The sequence below is a fragment of the Salarias fasciatus genome, chromosome 5 (genome assembly GCF_902148845.1).
Source record: "Salarias fasciatus chromosome 5, fSalaFa1.1, whole genome shotgun sequence".
Taxonomy (NCBI): domain Eukaryota; kingdom Metazoa; phylum Chordata; class Actinopteri; order Blenniiformes; family Blenniidae; genus Salarias; species Salarias fasciatus.
Genome location: NC_043749.1, coordinates 29,651,195 through 29,669,317, shown reverse-complemented (window position 1 = coordinate 29,669,317; position 18,123 = coordinate 29,651,195). Strand labels below are relative to the sequence as shown.

Here is an 18,123-nt window from a genome sequence, read left to right as displayed (position 1 = left end):
AGCTTTTATACAAAAATACCAGGAAGTCCAGTCGGATCTGATCGCGTCTTCAGGAAAAAAAAAAAAAACAACAAAAATACAATCAGGCTATGTATACAGACATTTTTATATATATATTTAAATCTCTCCCAGGAATAAAAGCGCTAATATATACAGACTGATCAGCTGAGGAGGAGAGTGCAGCTGCTCCGGTCAGAAACCGACAGAAAACCCAGAAACACTCCGTACTCAGAGAGGAAACCAGGAAACAGCTGATCAGACGCCGGACTGCATTTCCCAGCATGCAGCTGGTGTCTGACCAGCTGACACCCTCCCAAAACATCCTGGAAACACTCCAAACTCTTTTATTTTAATATATAGTTTCAATTCAACATTTTGACAGAAAAAACTGTTTAGAGCTGCAATAATGTGTGATAATAAACCGGAATTATGTTAAATCACACATTTTATCAGCTTAAAGCAAAAGAATGTGTTCAAACCCATCATCAATGGGACCATTTCTTTCTTCCTTTTTTTTTTTTTTTTTTTTTTGTGAGACGACACCTTCATCGTGTGAAGTTTTCCCCTGTTTTAAAACTTTGGTTTAATCCAAAACAAGCTTTTTAAAACTCCTCCTGGACTCTCTGCGGCGGCCATTTTTTTCCCAGCATCCTCTCTGAGCTTGGAGGCGACTTTTAGAGGCAACGTGGCTGAAAAACTGGAGGCAGTAACAGAAAGAAAACGCACCAACGTGATAAATAAAAGATACAAGCTAACCTCACTTCTGCTGTACTAAAGGCAAATCATCTGATCAAAATTCAAACCATTTTAAATAACGATTTTCCCAAGTTTGGTTAAGACGCGACAAACTATGATTAAAAACAAATCAAATGTGATAGAAAAGCAGTGAAATAATTAACTGTTTACTGATGTATTTATTGCTCTTCCACTGAGGTCAGAGTTGTTAACTTTGCTCAGTTATGAAAATTCAAAACAACTTTTAAGTCACAGACCAGTAAAAATTGACAATTTTAGGAGAAATTAGGTCATTTAAGAGTGTTTTTGTAATTTTATGGATCATGAAGGAAATAAAAATGTCCCGAAATGTTTATAAATTCCAACTGAATATCTGGAATAACTGAAATTATCATCAGCAGAGTGTAATTTCTCCCAATCTGTGCTGTAAAACAGATTAGAAATGACTAAATATCTACAAGTGATTTTTTTTTTTTCCAATCTGGTTTTCAGGTCATTCCTCCTGGAAATCCGCAGCGTCGCCTCAAAAACTCGCCTCCTCCTCTGTTCTTCCATCACTTCTGCACACTTCCGCCCAGACTGATCATTTCCATCCGTTTCCACAGACTCCGGTCTGCAGACGTACCGCCGGGCGTCCCGGGAGCACAAAGGCTTTCCTCCCGGGTCGGAGCTGAGAGTCCCAACATATTTACACATTTCCGCTCTTTTGAGATGACGGGACCTGAAGAAGCATGGCCGAGTTTAAAAAAAAAATACACAACAACAACAGCGGCAACCCACACACACCATGGTTCAACCACGTGACAGTGTGGAGCGGCTGGGCTCATTGGCGAGCCCCGCCCGCCCGGGAGGCCGACGAATCAAACGCGCCCCGGGACCGACGAGGATCGGAGACGATCAGCGGCTCGAGTCTCCTCTGCACAAAATTAATCTGAAGTACACACACGCATGTGCACGTGCACGCACACACGCAAAGGCAAAATGACGCTGCAAAGCAAGAAAAAAAAAAAAAACAAAAGCTTTAATCTGAAGTCTAAAAAGGCCTGAAAGGAAGCAGATTATAAAAGGGTGTGTGGAGTCGTCTCAGTCAATTAACAAAAAATAACAGCGAGGCGGAGTCAAAGCCTCATTTGTGATTGGTGGGCGGGGGCAGGAGGGGGGCGGAGCGGTCGTTGGTCAGGGTCCGTTTGAGCTTGACGCCTTTGATGAGGGTCAGCATGTCTCCTCCTCCTCCTCCTCCGGCGTCGTGCGGCTCCGGCTGCTCCTGGCCGGAGCCGCAGGGCGGAGGCAGCTGGGGCTGGTAGCCGGGGGCGTGGCCCTGGAGGGGGGGCTCTGCGCCCGCCGCCGAGGTCTGCACCGGGGCCTGGTGCTGCTGGTGGAACAGCCTCTGCTTCTGCTGCTGGTTCTGGTTCTGGTACTGGTTCTGATACTGCTGCTGCTGCTGGGGGGAGAGCTTCTGGAAGAACTGCAGCTGCTGCACCTGCTGCAGCTGCTGGGGGGGGCCCTGCTGGAGGAACTGCTGCTGCTGCTGGTACTGGTTCTGGTACTGGTTCTGGTTCTGGTTCTGATACTGCTGCTGCTGCTGGTACTGTCTGTGCTGCTGCTGCTGCAGCAGTTTGAAGCTGCCGCCCTCTGCTGGCAGGGCGGGCACGGTGGGGACGGGCACCGGGATGGGCATCTGACCCGGGACCAGCTGGTAGTACGGCGAACAGGAGGTGGAGGGGGGGAGGGCGCTGAGGCTCTGGGTGGAGGTGCAGAGTTTGCTGTGGCCGAGGCCGCCGACTCCTCCGGGCGGCGGCGCTTTGAAGACGTTCTCGTCGCTGCCGCCGCCGCCGGGAGCCTTGAGCGGGACCTGCGGCGTGCTGATGGGGATGGGGACGCCGCCGCTGATGGTGCCCCTGCGGTACGCCGGCTTGGACGAGGGCTTGCGGCGGATGGTGGCGGTGTGGGACGGCGGCTGGCGGGCGGAGCCGCCGCTCAGCTCCGACTCGGGCAGCAGGCTGACGGTGGAGGCGGGGCGCTTGGACTGGGCGAACTCCCGGAACTGGTACCTGAGGTCGGAGTTCCTGGGGATGGTGGACGACTTGTCGAAGTCCGACTGGCCGCCGCCGTGCGACACGTGGTGCAGCGAGATGGAGTCCACGTCGCCGTGGAGGGAGATGGACTCGTAGTCGACTGCGGGGACGGAGAGAAGAACCAATGAGTTCAACACCCGGACCTCAGCTGAACAGTCAGATCAGACAGTCGCAGGCGGCTGTACAGCTGTTTCTGCTGGTGGCTGATCATGTAGGGTTTAATCCTCCCTGACGGACGCAGCGGGAAAACGTAATCACATCAGCGAGCGAGGAGAAGGGAGCATGCAACTCGATTACCGTTCAATCAACAGACACAAACACAGCGTTCACAATCAGACGGCGACTGACGGAGGGACTGCACGGAAATGACGCAAGCAAACACACACACGCACGCACGCTCGCACACACACACACACACACACACACTGGGCCAAGGCTGCACAGCTGGTTCCAGAGGACCCGTTTACACGACGGTGTTTCCAGGATTTCTGTTGTTTCCATGGAAACCGGCATTGTTTTTCATAGTTGTTAATGTTTATATGTATTGATTCTGGTTTGATCATAAAAACAAACAGCAGCGCCCTCTACTGGCCGCACATGCCAACGACGCGTTTCACTGGAGACGTGTAAACGGGGCCGTCGCATTTCAACTTCTCTTGTAGCTGAAATGCGTTTCTGCTTGGAACTTGTGTTTGAAGCGTGTGAAGCAGGATGCAGACGGAACAACATGCAGCCTGTTCCAGACCCCAGCAGACAGACGGACAGATGGACAGACAGAGACCTACCATAGAGGGGAGGATCTCTCTTTACAGCTGGAAGAGAAGGAAGGAACTTTAACCAAGAAAACCGTCTCAAAGAAACTGAGCAGAGAGGCAGAGGAGAGGCGGAGTCACCCAAACAACCAGGAGGAGCGAAACGACAGGAGGAAGGAGACGGTCCGGCGATTCACACACATCGAAGTGGAAACAGTCACACTCGCCTTCACATCATTTTCTCTAGTAAAGCACATTTAAGATTAATTAAAAAAGACAGACAGAAGCCTTGATATCAGTTTTTGTTCCAGAACCTTCAGCTTTCAGCTGCAGATTCTTTGTTTTCTTCGTCGCTGTAACGGCTCCAGGCCCTCACAGATCTAAAGTCTAAAGGCCCGTCCATGCTTCACATGTACGCGTTTCCGCGTCCGCTTTGGAAGGTCCGCGCACCACCGATGCGGACGCGCTTCCTCCCATGCTACATTTTGAGCTCAGCTGTACGCGTCTCGTGCAGGCGCGGTAATCCACGCAGCCTCGACAAGCTTTTCCGGCTCTACAGACTGTTTATCTGCTCCTTTATTACGGATTATTTAGAGAAAATTAAGCACATACATTGTCAGTACATTATCTTTAAGTATTAAAGTTTATTTAGCCTTTTTTTTCTGTTTCTGAATCGCGGGGGCGGCGCCGGAGCGATTAGTTACTTTTTCACTTCTGTCTGCAGACCTTCTCCTCCCTCCAGACAGTCTCTCTCTCTTTCCACGAGTTTTTCCACTCTTTCCGTGTCTTTAAGTGGAGCCATCAGGCTGGAGCTCCGTCTACTTTCACTTTTACCGTCATGTTTTGTTTGCTATGGCGCTCTGGCGCATGCGTACACTTCCGCGACCTGCGCGCAATGCGCAACGCGGTCTCAAATTCTGGCTGCTGCGCGGACGTCCGCGGACCGGTCCGCGCGGACCCTAGCGGACAGGAATTCATGACGATTTTTACGTCACGCGGACCAACGCGCAACGCGCACCCACGCGGACATGTGAAGCATGGACGGGCCTTTACTATTGTCCGAAGCACATGCTTCAGGACAGGTTTTTCTATTGTTCTGTCGGTCAAATCCAGCAGTAATGAAGACATTTCTGTGGCGCTGTAGCAGCTTCCTGTTGTCAAACAGTGACACCTGGTGGCTCCAGAGGGAATGGACTGTCACGTGACCAGATAAACCAGAACTTTAACGTGACTCAGGCCCCGTTTACACTGCGCTCCCAGTGAGGACGAAGCTTTTTTTGCTTGTTTCTTTGATATTGCGGAAAAGTTCCACATTCATATGTCCGTCCGTAAGACCGTTTCCATGGAAACGAAAACATAATGATGCCATTTTCATGTTGGGCCATTAGTGGGTGCTGTTTGTTAAAATGAAACCACACACACACACACACACACACACACACACACACACACACACACACACACACACACTGCAGAGAGCAATACACTCTCAACGTTAACAACATGGACAGAACACCAAGTTGGAACGTTACTATGTTGACTGTCAACTATAAAACTACCAGGACCAGGAGGATCTGGACTGGGACCAGGACCAGGACCAGGAGGATCTGGACCGGGACCAGGACCAGAAGGATTTGTCACCGGAGAATCCGATGGTACTTCTCATAATAAAGATCAGAGATACTTGAACTAAGACTGATCTGAAACGAGCGATGAAACCCTGTGTGTGTGTGTGTGTGTGTGTGTGTGTGTGTGTGTGTGTGTGTGTGTGTGTATGAGTGAGTGTGCGTTCTCGTATTTCTATCCTTGTCGGGGCCAAATGTCCCCACAAGGATAGCAAAACGTGGAACGACGTGCCTTGTGGGGACCTTTTTCCGGTCCTAAGTAGGAGAAACAGTGTTTCTTGACCATGTTGTTGTTACTGAAAAAAGTAAAAGTGCAAAAACATTTCTTTAGGGTTAGGCTTTGTTGTGGTGTGGGTTAGGGTTAGGGTAAGGGTCAGGGTTAGGGGCTAGACATGAATGGGAGTCAATGGACGGTCCCCACAAGGATAGAAATACAAGACTGGGCGTGTGTGTGTGTGTGTGTGTGTGTGTGTGTGTGTGTGTGTGTGCTCTCACCGTGTGTGTGTATGGTGTCCTCGGAGCAGGACGGGGTGGTGGTCTGGGTGCTGTAGCCGCTGGAGCAGTGCAGAGAGTCCCGGCTGCTCCTCTGGGCGTCCGAATTCAACGCGCCCAGCGTCAGCGCCAGCTGATCACGAGCCGAGCACGACTGAGAGGAGACACAGCGTGAGGACGAGGACGGGGACGGAAACACACTCCGCTCACAGAAACACACAGCTTTAGAATTCAGCTCTGAGCCAAACAGACTGAGTAGAGACAGTTTTCACATTTCAAACAGCTTTAACTTCTGCAGGAATCTAAAAGTGTTTAAATCTCAGCAGGATTGAAGAAGAACAGAGTGAGACTCCTGCCGTCCTCCTGTGGTGCGGTGCTGCCCTCTACTGGAGGAGCTACAATAACAACCGTCCTGAACTTCAGTCATTGATGTTTGTTTTTTAATTATTATTCATTATAGATCACTGTTGTACATCAGAGGCTTTTCTTTCATTATTTAAGTTACTTATTCATTCCTCAACTTGATTATTTGTCGAATTTATTTTCATATAACAATAATAAAAATTCAGTTTTTAAATAATGTTTAAATCAGTATTTTTATCATCATTACCATATTTTTGGATTCAAATATTGTGTTTATATTTTAATTGTTTGCGATTATATTTCATGCATCAATTCAGTTCATCATATATTATTTAAATTATTGATGTAATTATTGATCATGTGATTCATGTCTTTATTTTGCATGTTTAATATTTGTTACATTGTCATACATTGATTCAATCATATCTTACAGCATATGTTTCATTATTTCTTTATTTTCCTTTTTCACAATACTTTTAGTATTTGATACAAAATAAGTCCGTTATAATATATTGCATATTATTATTATTCTCACCTGTGTGGTGATTTCTTTATGCTGTATTACTTGTGAATATATTTTTGTCATTGGTTAAAAATTCCCTTCAATTTGAAATGTTATATTTTTCTAATTTCCTGTCATTTATTTGATAATGGTGTCACCCAGCGCTGAAATACTTTCAGGATTAAACTGTTGTTTTAATCTGTAACTTTTCGTTTGTTTCATTGTGTCCATTGCAGAACACTTTGTGTTTTATTTATTAATCTGTGAAAAGTCCTACATCATTAAGACCTTCTTGTATTTTTTCCCCGTGTTGTTAATCAGTGAGTGAATCTGGTGATCTGCTCGTCTCACCTTCCCGGACGCGGACATGGCTCGAGCCCGCTCTCCGTGGTGTGCGTAGGCGATGTGCGGCGGCGCCAGCAGCCCGTTCTCCGCCGTCACGCCGCCTCCCGACGCCAGCTGATTGGTGGATCCCATCACGTCCTGCAACACATCGGCCAATCAGCTTCAGTCGCCTCAGACACCGAGAGGCGGAGCTGTCGCACAGATTCCAGCGCGAGCTCTCTGCGTGACGCAGGATTTGTACGACGGCGGCGTGTGTGACCACTGAAACGTGCACGCACACCCACACACACACACACACCCACACACACACTCACTCAGGATATCATCATCTACAGCTTCACGCCAAAAACATGGAGGCTCTGCAGTTCCAGGGTGTTCACACACAGTTACAATATGAACTGAGAAGATCTTCATCATCACAGGACGCCAGACGCAACAGCAGTGACGGCAACGACGTCAAGCTTCAGTCGCACAGGAGCACGCACGTGAAGCTCCCCGGCACATTTACAAACATATGAACCCAATGAAACATTAAAATGGACTGTCAATCCCCAGCTTTCACACTGAGCTCGTGTTTCATGTCTGATTTCTCCACACACAATTTGGGACTTCATTTGTTCATGTTTTCTGCTGATTTAGTCCTGAATGAATAAGACACGACACAAGTAAACAGGAGTTTGGCGAAACAGCAACTGTTGCAGGCGAGCAGCAGTTTTCAGGCCTCGGGTTCGCGACGCGTTTTCAAGCGAAAACGCAGAACTTCCGTTACGTCTTTTTTACGTAACGTGTGTTCGAGGCCACTTGAAAACGCACCGTTTCGAGAACAGCTCCCGAAGTGCAACTTTATGAAAATGCTCCGACTTCGTCTCCATGGAAACAACGGAAAACACAACTTTCTGGAAACACTCAACAATGGCAGGTACTGTAACAGCAACACAACCTGTTAGAGTGTCTGTGTGTTTATAGCGTCCTGGTCTCTGTGCACGTGCACGCGTGCATGTGTGTGTGGTTCCATTATAACAAACAGCAGCAGCAGCTTGTGGCCTGACGTGCCAACTGTTATTGTACATCTATGACTACGTTTACATGCAGCTAAAATTCGGGTTCAGGTCAATATCTGGGTTTCTGAAACATTAGGAAAACCCCGTTTACATGCTGTAACAGAGAGTTACCCCGATTACAAGTCAGCGCATTCAATCTGTATCTCCCTTTCCAAACCACGACGCACGTCATGCTGTTCTCAAAACAAAACAGCTCTGACCGGAGCGGCTGTGTGTTGCCAGATTGGGCGGAGTTTCCGCCAAAGCAAGCTTCTTTATTGAACATGTTGGACGGGTTGATTAAATGATTATGTGTTTATGACGTGTTTTTTTTTTATCATACAAATAGGATTTTAACGTGCATTTTCAACCGAGATGGGGGTTTGGGCTGCTTTCTACGAGTTTCAGATATTTTTACGGCCTAGATCGACAGATCTGGCAACCTCCTCCACTGGTCTGCAGAGGCAGACGCTGCTGCGGTGACTCCGTTCTGTGGACGGAACGCAGACAGAACGGTTGTTCTGTTGTTCATGATTTTTCTGCAGGCCGTACAAGTCGCCAACTTTCAGAAGGAAGCATGTGCGACGTGCGCGCTCAGAATAACAGTTCGTATCGTGCGTCACGGAAGCCTCACACGGACGAAAGTGTGGTGAGTTTCGCGCCTACTCGTTGCTGGACTCAAAAGACCATGATTCATTGCGGATGGGAGCATGCGCAGAGCCAAAAACAATGTCCCTTAACTCGTTATCCGTTTACACTTTTGAGTTTGAAAAGGAGTAACCCAGCGGTCTTTATCGGGTTTTACAAATCTCGAAATTGAGCTTTTCCGGGTTTTGGCGAGTGTTTACATGGCCACGCGCTACTGGGTTATTGCCAACATTCGAGTTTGAAAAGGGTTTGAAAAGAGTTATTGGCTGCATGTAAACGTACTGAATGTAGAACTGTCCCCTACCGCTGCGGTTTGCCAGTGCAGAAGCAGCGTTGTGGCAGTCTCCATGGAGACCGAGCGGTTTCAGAAAGCTGCATCTCCCCGTTTCCAAGGAGACGGACAAAGCTGAGTTTTTGGTTTTGGTTCTGATCACTGCTGTCCTGTCAAAACGACCCAAGGACCAAACTGAAGGTTCCTGTTTTCACTAGAAAACACTGTTGTGTAATCAGAGCCTTATAGACAGCACGGATTAGGAGCTCAAACACATTAAAACACACTCCCATACACACATACCACCACACACACACTAATGGAATGAGACGGGCTCATTTGGTGGCTGAATGGGATGGGATCGAGCTGATCGGATCAATGAGGGTCGGTCTGAAACATTCAAAGTGGGAACGGAAAAACGGCTGGAAGTGGGAGTTTCTGGATGGAAAAGTCTGGAACTGAGGAAAACGGCTGGAGGTGGCGTGGAAAAAAACAACAGGACGGCGTTCGGTTTGGACAGAAAGGTTTAGGAGTTTCTGTTTTCCTCACGCTGGTCAAGTCCCTGCGGCTAACGCGGCGGCTCTGCGAGGGGCGGTAACCACGGCCCGCTGCGTAACCGTAGCGACCACGGCTGCCCTGGCGACCCAGGCGAGAGGGGGAGTTCCCTTCGCTGAGGGACCGCCCACTTTCGTCACAGCCAATCAGCAGATAGGGGGAGGAGCAGCACTACACACAGGAGAGGGTTAGAGTGTGTGTGAGTGTGTGTTACTGTGTTTGCTGTTGTTAATGCTGCTAAAAGCAAAGTCACAGTGTGACTAGTGTGTGTGAGGTGATGGTGATATATTTGGGTGAAATCTTCTTTTAAAAACATGAATAATTTAATTCTAAATATAATTTAATTCTAATTTGAATGTTTCTGTTGTGCTTGGATGAAGTTAAGCTGTTTGTTCTTGATGTGGCCACAACATCAAAGCTGCAGTTAAAGTAAACAACCAAAAAACCCAAAACACTGAAAAACCAACTGCTGAAAATCATGTTTGATATTCCAACATTACATCCATTAAATGCAGGTGAGATGCAGACTGTAAACTAGTTCAATGTAACATTAAACAGTAAAACTGAAATGGCTGGAATTAAAGCTCAGCGGCTGATCGTGAACTTCTAGTCATTCTGTGTTAAAATCAATTCTTCATTTCTCAATATTGATCAATAAATCTAAGTCAACAGTGTGATAACAAAGGACAGAGTTCAGAGACACCAGCAGATGGTAGTTTGTGAGTCGGTGCTCATCTTTAGGTTTCTGTTGAAATGATGCAGCAGTGAAGACAGAATAAACAGAACGCTCTGAGATGAACGTTTCAGTTCAGCCTAATTTTATTCTCGAGTGAAAAAAAAAAAACCATAACAACCTTTATTTTATCATTGTATTTGTTGTGATGCAGAGTATGTGTGATGAAAATGTCAATATTTTCACAATAACCAAATAATTACCATTGAAAATGAAGGCAAACTCAAAACTAGGCTAATTTTAATGTTAGTTTCTGGTGCAAAATACAGTGAAATGTCTGAAAAAAACAAAATGAAATAAATACAAAAAAAGAACTACGTGTGTGTGTGTGTGTGTGTGTGTGTGTGTGTGTGTGTGTGTGTGTGTGTGTGTGTGTGTGTGTGTGTGTGAGTGTGTGAGAGTGTTACCTGGATGTGAACTCCATCCACTGCACAGCTGATGGAGTCCAGAGACGGGACGTGTCTCACTGATCCAGACTGATAGTTGCTGCGAAGCCACAAACTCCCGTCAACAATACGATCACAAAGAGTCACATTCTAAAACATCCGTTTCTGCGTGCGTGCATGTGTGCGTGTGTGTGTGTGTGTGTGTGTGTGTGTGTGTGTGTGTGTGTGTGTGTGTGTGTGTGTGTGTGTGCGTTCTCATATTTCTATCCTTGTTGGGGCCAACTGAGCGTGCGTGTGTGTGTGTCACCTGCTGATGCTGCTCTTTCTGGACAGGCTGTTGCTGGGTGACGCTGGAGGCGTCTGATAGGCGTAGTTAAAATCGGAACCTTTCAAGTCCAAAATCACCTGACAAGAAAAACACACGGCGCTGACTTCCTGTCTGCTGTGAGCGTCCAGGCGGTGACTTCCTGTCTGCTGTGAGCGTTCAGACAGTCCAGGAATCGGAGGAATCGGGGGAGCGAGGCGTCGCTGGGCGCCCTACCTGCTCGCTGGCCGGAGGCAGCTTGTGCGGTTCGGCCGTCAGGTTGCTCAGATCCTCCAGGATGGTCTGCAGGTGGGTCACTTCGCCCAGCATGTTGATCTCATGGTCCTGCAGACGCAACGGGACGAGGTTACTGCGGCTCAGGACGATCTCACACACACACTCAGACACACACACACACAGAAACACACGCTGACCAGCACAGGCTTCAGCATGGTGACGAAGCTGCAGTAGCGAGCTCGCTCCTCGATCAGCGCTCGGCACACGGCGCGTTTCTCCGTCTCCTCCAGCACGGCGTAACGCACGTTCACGTCCTGCAGCGCGCTGTCCAGCTGACCCCGGGCCTCACCTTTACCTGAACACACACACACACATAATTAATACACACGGTGTAAAGAAACCACTGCAACACTCTGATCCATCACACTGCAGAGTTAAACTTCATTCAGGTCTCGTTTACACGACGCTTGAAGAGTTTTGACGTCCGTTTCCACGTGTGGGGTGACTAGTCTGTGCTGACTGTTTTTGTAATGAATCCACACACACACATGCAGGCTGAGAAGAATCAGATATAAAGATTGAAAACCAAACGAAGTCAAAATATTAACGTTCTATTTAACTCCCAATTGGTTTGACTCTTGGAGAAAAAAACTGATCAAAAATTAAAATATGAACAGAAACAACACAGAAAAATTCTTTGTGATAAAAAATATTACTATTCAATGAAAGATTAAATAAACCCAAGAAAAGTTCTGAAAATAACAGATCTGCAGCAATCATTGAAATGTCATATCCTGAAACCAACAGCAGGGGTCAGCACAACACACACACACACACACACACACACACACACACACACCACACACACACACACACACACACACACACACCACACACACACACACACACACACACACACACACACACACACACACACACACACACAGTCAGCTGTTTGTCACACTTGTGTCTGACCTCAGGTTAATTCCAGAGGTCCAGTTTTCACCAAAACTATGAACCTTTGTTGTGATGTGTGTTGTGTTTGTTTGTTTGTTTGTTTGTTTACATGACTACAGCCCTCCCAGTCACGAAAAACCACAGTTTAAAAAATGCTTCCTCAGTGTATATTTAATGCAACAGTTCCTAGAATAACATCGACTGTCGGCTGGACACGAAGACCTGGTGGTGGTAAAGTCTGGAGTGAGTGAGTGTATGTGTGTGTGTGTGTGTGTGTGTGAGACATCTCTGAGATGAAAGCAGCGAGTACACACTGTCACCGTCACACTCCGACGGGCCGCCGCTCTTCAAAGCTCCGCGACTAACACACATTTCCACGGAGACTCTTCTGCCGACACGTGTTGAACTCAGAGAAGGTGAGCGTGGTGGAGTCAAACTGTACACACACACACTCGCGCACACACACACACTCGCAGGCAGCTGGAAGCACAGTGGGAACAGTACAGTCTGAGCCGGAGGACACTGAACTGATCAGAACTACAGTGATGATCGTCTCGAAGCTTTAGATATTATTAGATATTAAAGCGATACTTCAACATTTTGGAAAATTGGCCCATTTAGCGCAATTCCTCAGTCATTTCGAACAGCATACCTATTTTTTTGTGAGGGCGAGCTGTTGTTTATTCAGAGGCGAGTCGGGGAAGGTTTTCGGGACGGACACAATGGAAGTGGATGGTATTTTTGTTCCCCCTCGTCAAACTCATCAAATACAAAATCCAACAACCCCAAAACACTCCGGTGGACACGTTATAATCCACACATTCACTACGCTGTGGAATATTAATGCAAAATTACTAGATTGGGTTGTTTATGCGAAGATTGCTAAGACGGAACTACTTACTAAACATGGCGTCTGGGCGTAGTGATTTCAAAAGAAAAAGTAGTTCCCAGTATTTGCTTCAGTGTCGTAACGCTACAATATTATTTGTTGGTGTTCCACAGCGTAGTGAATGTGCGGATTATAACGTGTCCACCAAAGTGTTTTGGGGTTGTTGGATTGTGTATTTGATGAGTTTGACGAGGGGGAACAAAGATACCATCCACTTCCATTGTATCCGTCCCGAAAACCTTCCCCAACTCGCCTCTGAATAAACAACAGCTCGCCCTCACAAAAAAAGTAAGTACGCTGTTCAAAATGACTAAGGAATTGCGCTAAATGGGCCAATTTGCCAAAATGTTGAAGTATTGCTTTAAAGAGGAGTTGAGGAAACACACACTGTCTGTACAGTGTGTTTGAATGTGTGTGTGCGCTCTGAAGGTGTGAATGAGAGACTCTGTGCAGGCATTAAGAGCGCTCCGGATGGTCAGAAAGTGTCTGAACGTGAACGCTGTGCTGTTTCTGGAGCTTGTTTCTGCAGGACCACCCAGCTCTGCCTGCGGCTCGCCGTTTTCTCCAGGACGCGCTGTGTAAACGGCTTCACGCTCCTGTTTTCTGACCCACACGTGAACGCTGACCGCCTGATCTCGGAGCTTACCTGTCCTCCGGCTCCCTTCATAACACTGGAAAATGTTTTTCCAGAAAACACGGCGGGGGAAGAAAGGTTCTGACTCTGTGAGAAGAGTTTCCACGAAACCCTGCAGACGAACAGCGCCTCCATTCAGGAGCGTCAGTCTCAAACACCAAGCCGCGGCTGTAGGACATAAAGCTGGCCTCACACTCCTCAAACTCCTTTTGGATCATAATTTCCTGACAGAAATCATTCAGAAAACACACAAACCAGCGAGACGGAGTAATTATTGTGTTTCATGAACACTTCCCAGAGTTCATCTGTCCATCAACCTGCACAAAATAAACTAATTAATCAATCAAACTTCATTCATGGACAAACTATTATGAAGCTCAGTGGAATTTAAATTGTTAAAAAAAAAAGCTGAGGCGGAGAAACAAACACAAGACAAGAACAAGGAAAACACGCACCAAGAAACTAAACTAACAATAGATTCATATTATCTTCAACTAGATGTGTGATAAGCTGGAAAAGCTGAGGCTAGACCATAAACTAGAATTAAAAAGGAAGTAAACAGAATTTCTTCAGAGGGAAAAAAGAAAAAAATCCAAATCATTTGATGAAAATTCATCTGGAAATTAAACAGAACAAAACAGACTGCAGCTTTTTACATAAACCACAGAGCCTGAATCCATCTAAAAAAAGAAGCCGTCAGCGGGTGAAACTCAGCCGGTTCTCTATTGCAGGACAACAATGGCGCTCAGAGGAATTACTCCAATCTGAGATAAACAATAACTGTTCAAGACGGTTTTGGCCTTTCCCTGGAAATGTGCTGAGTAACAACCAGCCTGATCCCTTAAGACACCGTAAATCCTTAATCCCCTCCGCTCTTATGACATATTCTGACTATTGTGCTCCGATCGGGAGCTTCTGTTTCCTTTACTGAACTTTCTCAAATTGTTTTCCAAGAGTTTCGTAAGCTCTGTTTTGAAAGGTGCAAATGAAAAATGGGCCAAAAATCACTGCTACTACTGAGAAGCTGCAGATTTTCAGAAATATAAACTGAATTTTTATTAGTTTCAAAGAAAATAAATGCTGGAAAACTTTTTGAATGAAACACAAAACTTTCACACCGAAGTAGATTACATTACCATTAAAAATAATAATAATAAAAAAAATAACTGTTTGTGAATGGCGATAATAGTAATAATTTCATGGGCACTAAATCTGAAATAAAACAATGAATGGAAAGTAAAAATAATGAATAAATAAAATAAAACATGATTATATGTATTTTATTGTAAAAATAAAGCGTCATGGGCTTATTAAAGTTTAAATAAGACTTTTTTTAAGTAAATAAATTACATAAATGTATAATTACTGTTTATCTGAGGAAATGTCAATAAAAGCCGTTTTAACTGCCCGGAGCAGAACTCGCTCTTTTAACTCAGACACTCCTGAACGGTTCACAATAACATGATGGCTGCAGATTTTATTCATGACGACTGATTTCAGCTGCGGTCAAAGTTTCAGTCTGGACTGCCTGTGACAAGCAGCCGGGCCTCGTGGAGCCAGGCCGGTCCGGAGACGTTCCTGCTCCTGTGGAGGAGACGCGTCCCGACTCGACGCTGCTGCATGCAAACACAACAACGCCCCGGGATTCAAATGAATCCAGAGCTGCGCCTCACCGCAGCTCACCCAGCGCTCCCTCTTCACCTCCCTTCACTGCTCTGAAGCAGCTTTTTAAAGAGCGATCGGGGGAACCGGGGAGCTTCGGGCGGCGGATCATGACCTGCTTCAGTCAGCAGTTCTGTTTATTTCGATTCATCTGCTTCGTACAGGAAACAGAAAGCAAGTGGCTGATGTATTGATCAGAGACCAATCGTCTGCAGAGCCTGAAGCCACCAAGCCCGTCTCATGATCTGCCTCCCGGTCGTAGAGCCGAGGCGGTGAGGTGAGGCCGGCGCTCGCCGCCGGCTCCTCCACAGTCTCCCTGCGTCTCCTGGAGGCGGAAGAGACGGAGGCTGACGAGCAGAAAGATGCCGTCTGATTAACGAAAGCCTCAGGAGGACCTGAGGCGGCGTCCTCGCCCCCCTCTCCATCGCTCGGCTTCCTCTCGTGGTTCAAAGCCGAGGCTGGGTTAAAGGGAAACTCGTTTTCGGTTACAGAAATCGGAAACGAGGCTCCAGATAAACGACTTTTCTAGTGAAAATGCATCGTTTTTGCGTTTTAGTTTCAGAAAAGTTTCACGTTTACATAGCACCGTTTTGAAAACGTCTGGTGGAGCTCATTCAGCTCATTCAGGCCTCAGGCGTCTATATTCCCTTGATTCCTGTTACAGTTTTTCTATATTGGTTTGGCTCATTTCTTGAACCCGAAATTACATTTTCAAAACAACATGGACAAATCTCCAAACTACCCTGTAGCTGCTCACAACAGAACGGTGTTTCTCATTCATATCATCACATTGGAAATGTCTCAGTACATGTCTCGATGTCTCAGAAAAGCTTTGCAAATGATTAAGCACAGTCAGGCTAGATTTAGCACAATTCCCAAGTCAATAGGTCATGTCGATCTAAACTGACTGATTGATTCTCCGTCTAATGGATTTTCTCTCCAAAACATATCAGCCTAATTTCATTGTATCAGTCACCACCTGCAAAATCATCTGTTCAACTGTCAAAATTAGTCCAAAACAGACTTCAATACCATGAAAACCAGACATGGATCTGTTTACAGGAGGGAGAGGAGGGAGACCAGTGAAGAAGTGAGCCTTGAAACTCCAGCTTCATTCACAGTACACTGGGCTACAGACAATTTTCCTTTTTGTTTTTTTGTTTTTGTTTGTTTCTTTGTTTTTATTTTACAGCATATTGAACTCCGATGGATGGAAGTTGCTCTGTGTGTGAATTAAAACGATAACAGTTTCCTTGGAGGTATGAGAGCGATGTGTGAATCACAAATTGAAGGTTCTTCTTACTGTAAAATGCTTTTTATCTTCATTTTCTTATACACGATATTTTCTGTTGGCTAAAAAACCGAAAGAAGAAACTAAAAACTATCACAGTAACCATTATGAACGAAGGACTGGGCTCAGACAGAAAGGTAGAGGAGGAATATTTCAGTGGTCCTCTGCCCTTAATGACAAAACATCTTAACATTCTGACTGTCAGAGCTCACACAATGTCAAAAGGACAAAGCATTTTGAGGACATTGACCATTTGTTTGAGAAAGAAATTTAGTTTTTCCACCTGAGTGAGCTGTTTTGGAAGAGATCTGATCTTTGACAGGTGAACCGTGGCTCTGCTGAACCGTCCAGGTGGTTTTTGACGGAGAACGTCCGGTCTGTTTTGAGAAATGAGCCGAAGCTGTTGAGAAGGATCTTTACATTCTGGAGGCTCTGACTGTTTATATGGGAAAGAAATGAAGCTTTGAAACATGTGTGAACAGTTTTGGGAGAGAGATGAGCTTTTGCAAGTGAACTCTGGTGTTGAGCTGAACTGTAAGAACGTTTTGCCAAACGATCTTCGATATTTGAAAATGTAATTTCAGTTTCAAGAAATGAGCCAAACCAATGGAGAAAAACTGTAACACAGGTCAGATCACACTGTTACACTTTTCTTTTTCCAAACCCATCAATGCTCCTGAGCTGCTTTCCCTCCATACATGAGAAGAAATGAGGAGTAACATCTGCTGTGTGTGTCTCTTTAAGTCTTCCTCCCCCGTGTCTCTCCAGGCTGCCGGGAGTCTCAGTGCTGAAGTGGTTAAAGACATAATGATAGAGTCCTGATGCACACACACACACACACACACACACACACACACACACACACACACACAAACGGGGATGGTTAGTGATGGCACACATGTTTACTGTTAGGAGCTTTTCTTTTCTTTCAGACGTCTTCTGTTCCACCGCGGACAAAGGGAGAAGGAACCGACGTGACCTGAGAGGAACCGACCAGACCAGCAAAAGATCCATCTGCTTTTTCCAGGGATCCAAAATCAAACAAACAAACAGGAGTTTTTTTTGTTTGTCTGAAACTGTGAAGTAGAAATATGACTGTCATGACAATGAGTCTCTGGTGAAAACTGCTCACGGCGGCCGTCGAGCCGCAAAGCAGAAACGTTTCAGAAAGTTCTACTTTGGGAGCTTTTTTTTCAAAAAGTGGCTCTAAACACAGCAAAACTTTTGCATTTTCACTTGAAAAAGTCACATTAACGGTTCTTAACTCCTCATAATCCTCCTCTGTCTGATCCACAGGCCTCAGCTGAAGCACACACTCCTTCCTGCTCCTCATAGCTCTAGAAAAGCTGTGAACACACGTCATTACCTTCTGAATGAAAAACCCACAACAGGGCAGTGCAACACATTAGTTGGTTGCTTGACTTGCCACATAATTATGGAGAGAAGCTAACCATTTTTCTTAACAGGGGGTTGTCACCTTATGTCTGATGTTGAGAAATGACAGTTAAAAATGCCTTCTGCCTTCTGAGTGAAAATCTAAGTGTGATGTTGTAACTTCGTCATATTTTCAGCACTAATGAGCAATAAATGAAAGAAGGACGTAACAAATTGTGACCTAAAAATATCC

At 46.0% G+C, this 18,123-nt stretch overlaps 1 protein-coding gene across 1 annotated transcript in view; it reads right to left on the bottom strand.

Moving 5' to 3' along the window:
* Positions 1-493: 493 nt before the first annotated feature.
* The window catches only part of mtss1 (MTSS I-BAR domain containing 1), a 49,896-nt gene continuing 32,266 nt past the window's right edge, over positions 494-18,123 (bottom strand). Inside the window, exons 7-17 of the mRNA XM_030091667.1 lie at positions 11,261-11,418; positions 11,064-11,171; positions 10,830-10,927; positions 10,544-10,622; positions 9,398-9,574; positions 6,896-7,027; positions 5,683-5,833; positions 3,596-3,622; positions 2,253-2,910; positions 2,154-2,173; positions 494-2,067 (exon numbers count right to left, since the gene is read on the bottom strand). Coding sequence (XP_029947527.1) covers positions 1,862-2,067; positions 2,154-2,173; positions 2,253-2,910; positions 3,596-3,622; positions 5,683-5,833; positions 6,896-7,027; positions 9,398-9,574; positions 10,544-10,622; positions 10,830-10,927; positions 11,064-11,171; positions 11,261-11,418 — 1,814 coding nt within the window. The 3' untranslated portion in view covers positions 494-1,861. The remainder of the gene's footprint in view (positions 2,068-2,153; positions 2,174-2,252; positions 2,911-3,595; positions 3,623-5,682; positions 5,834-6,895; positions 7,028-9,397; positions 9,575-10,543; positions 10,623-10,829; positions 10,928-11,063; positions 11,172-11,260; positions 11,419-18,123) is intronic.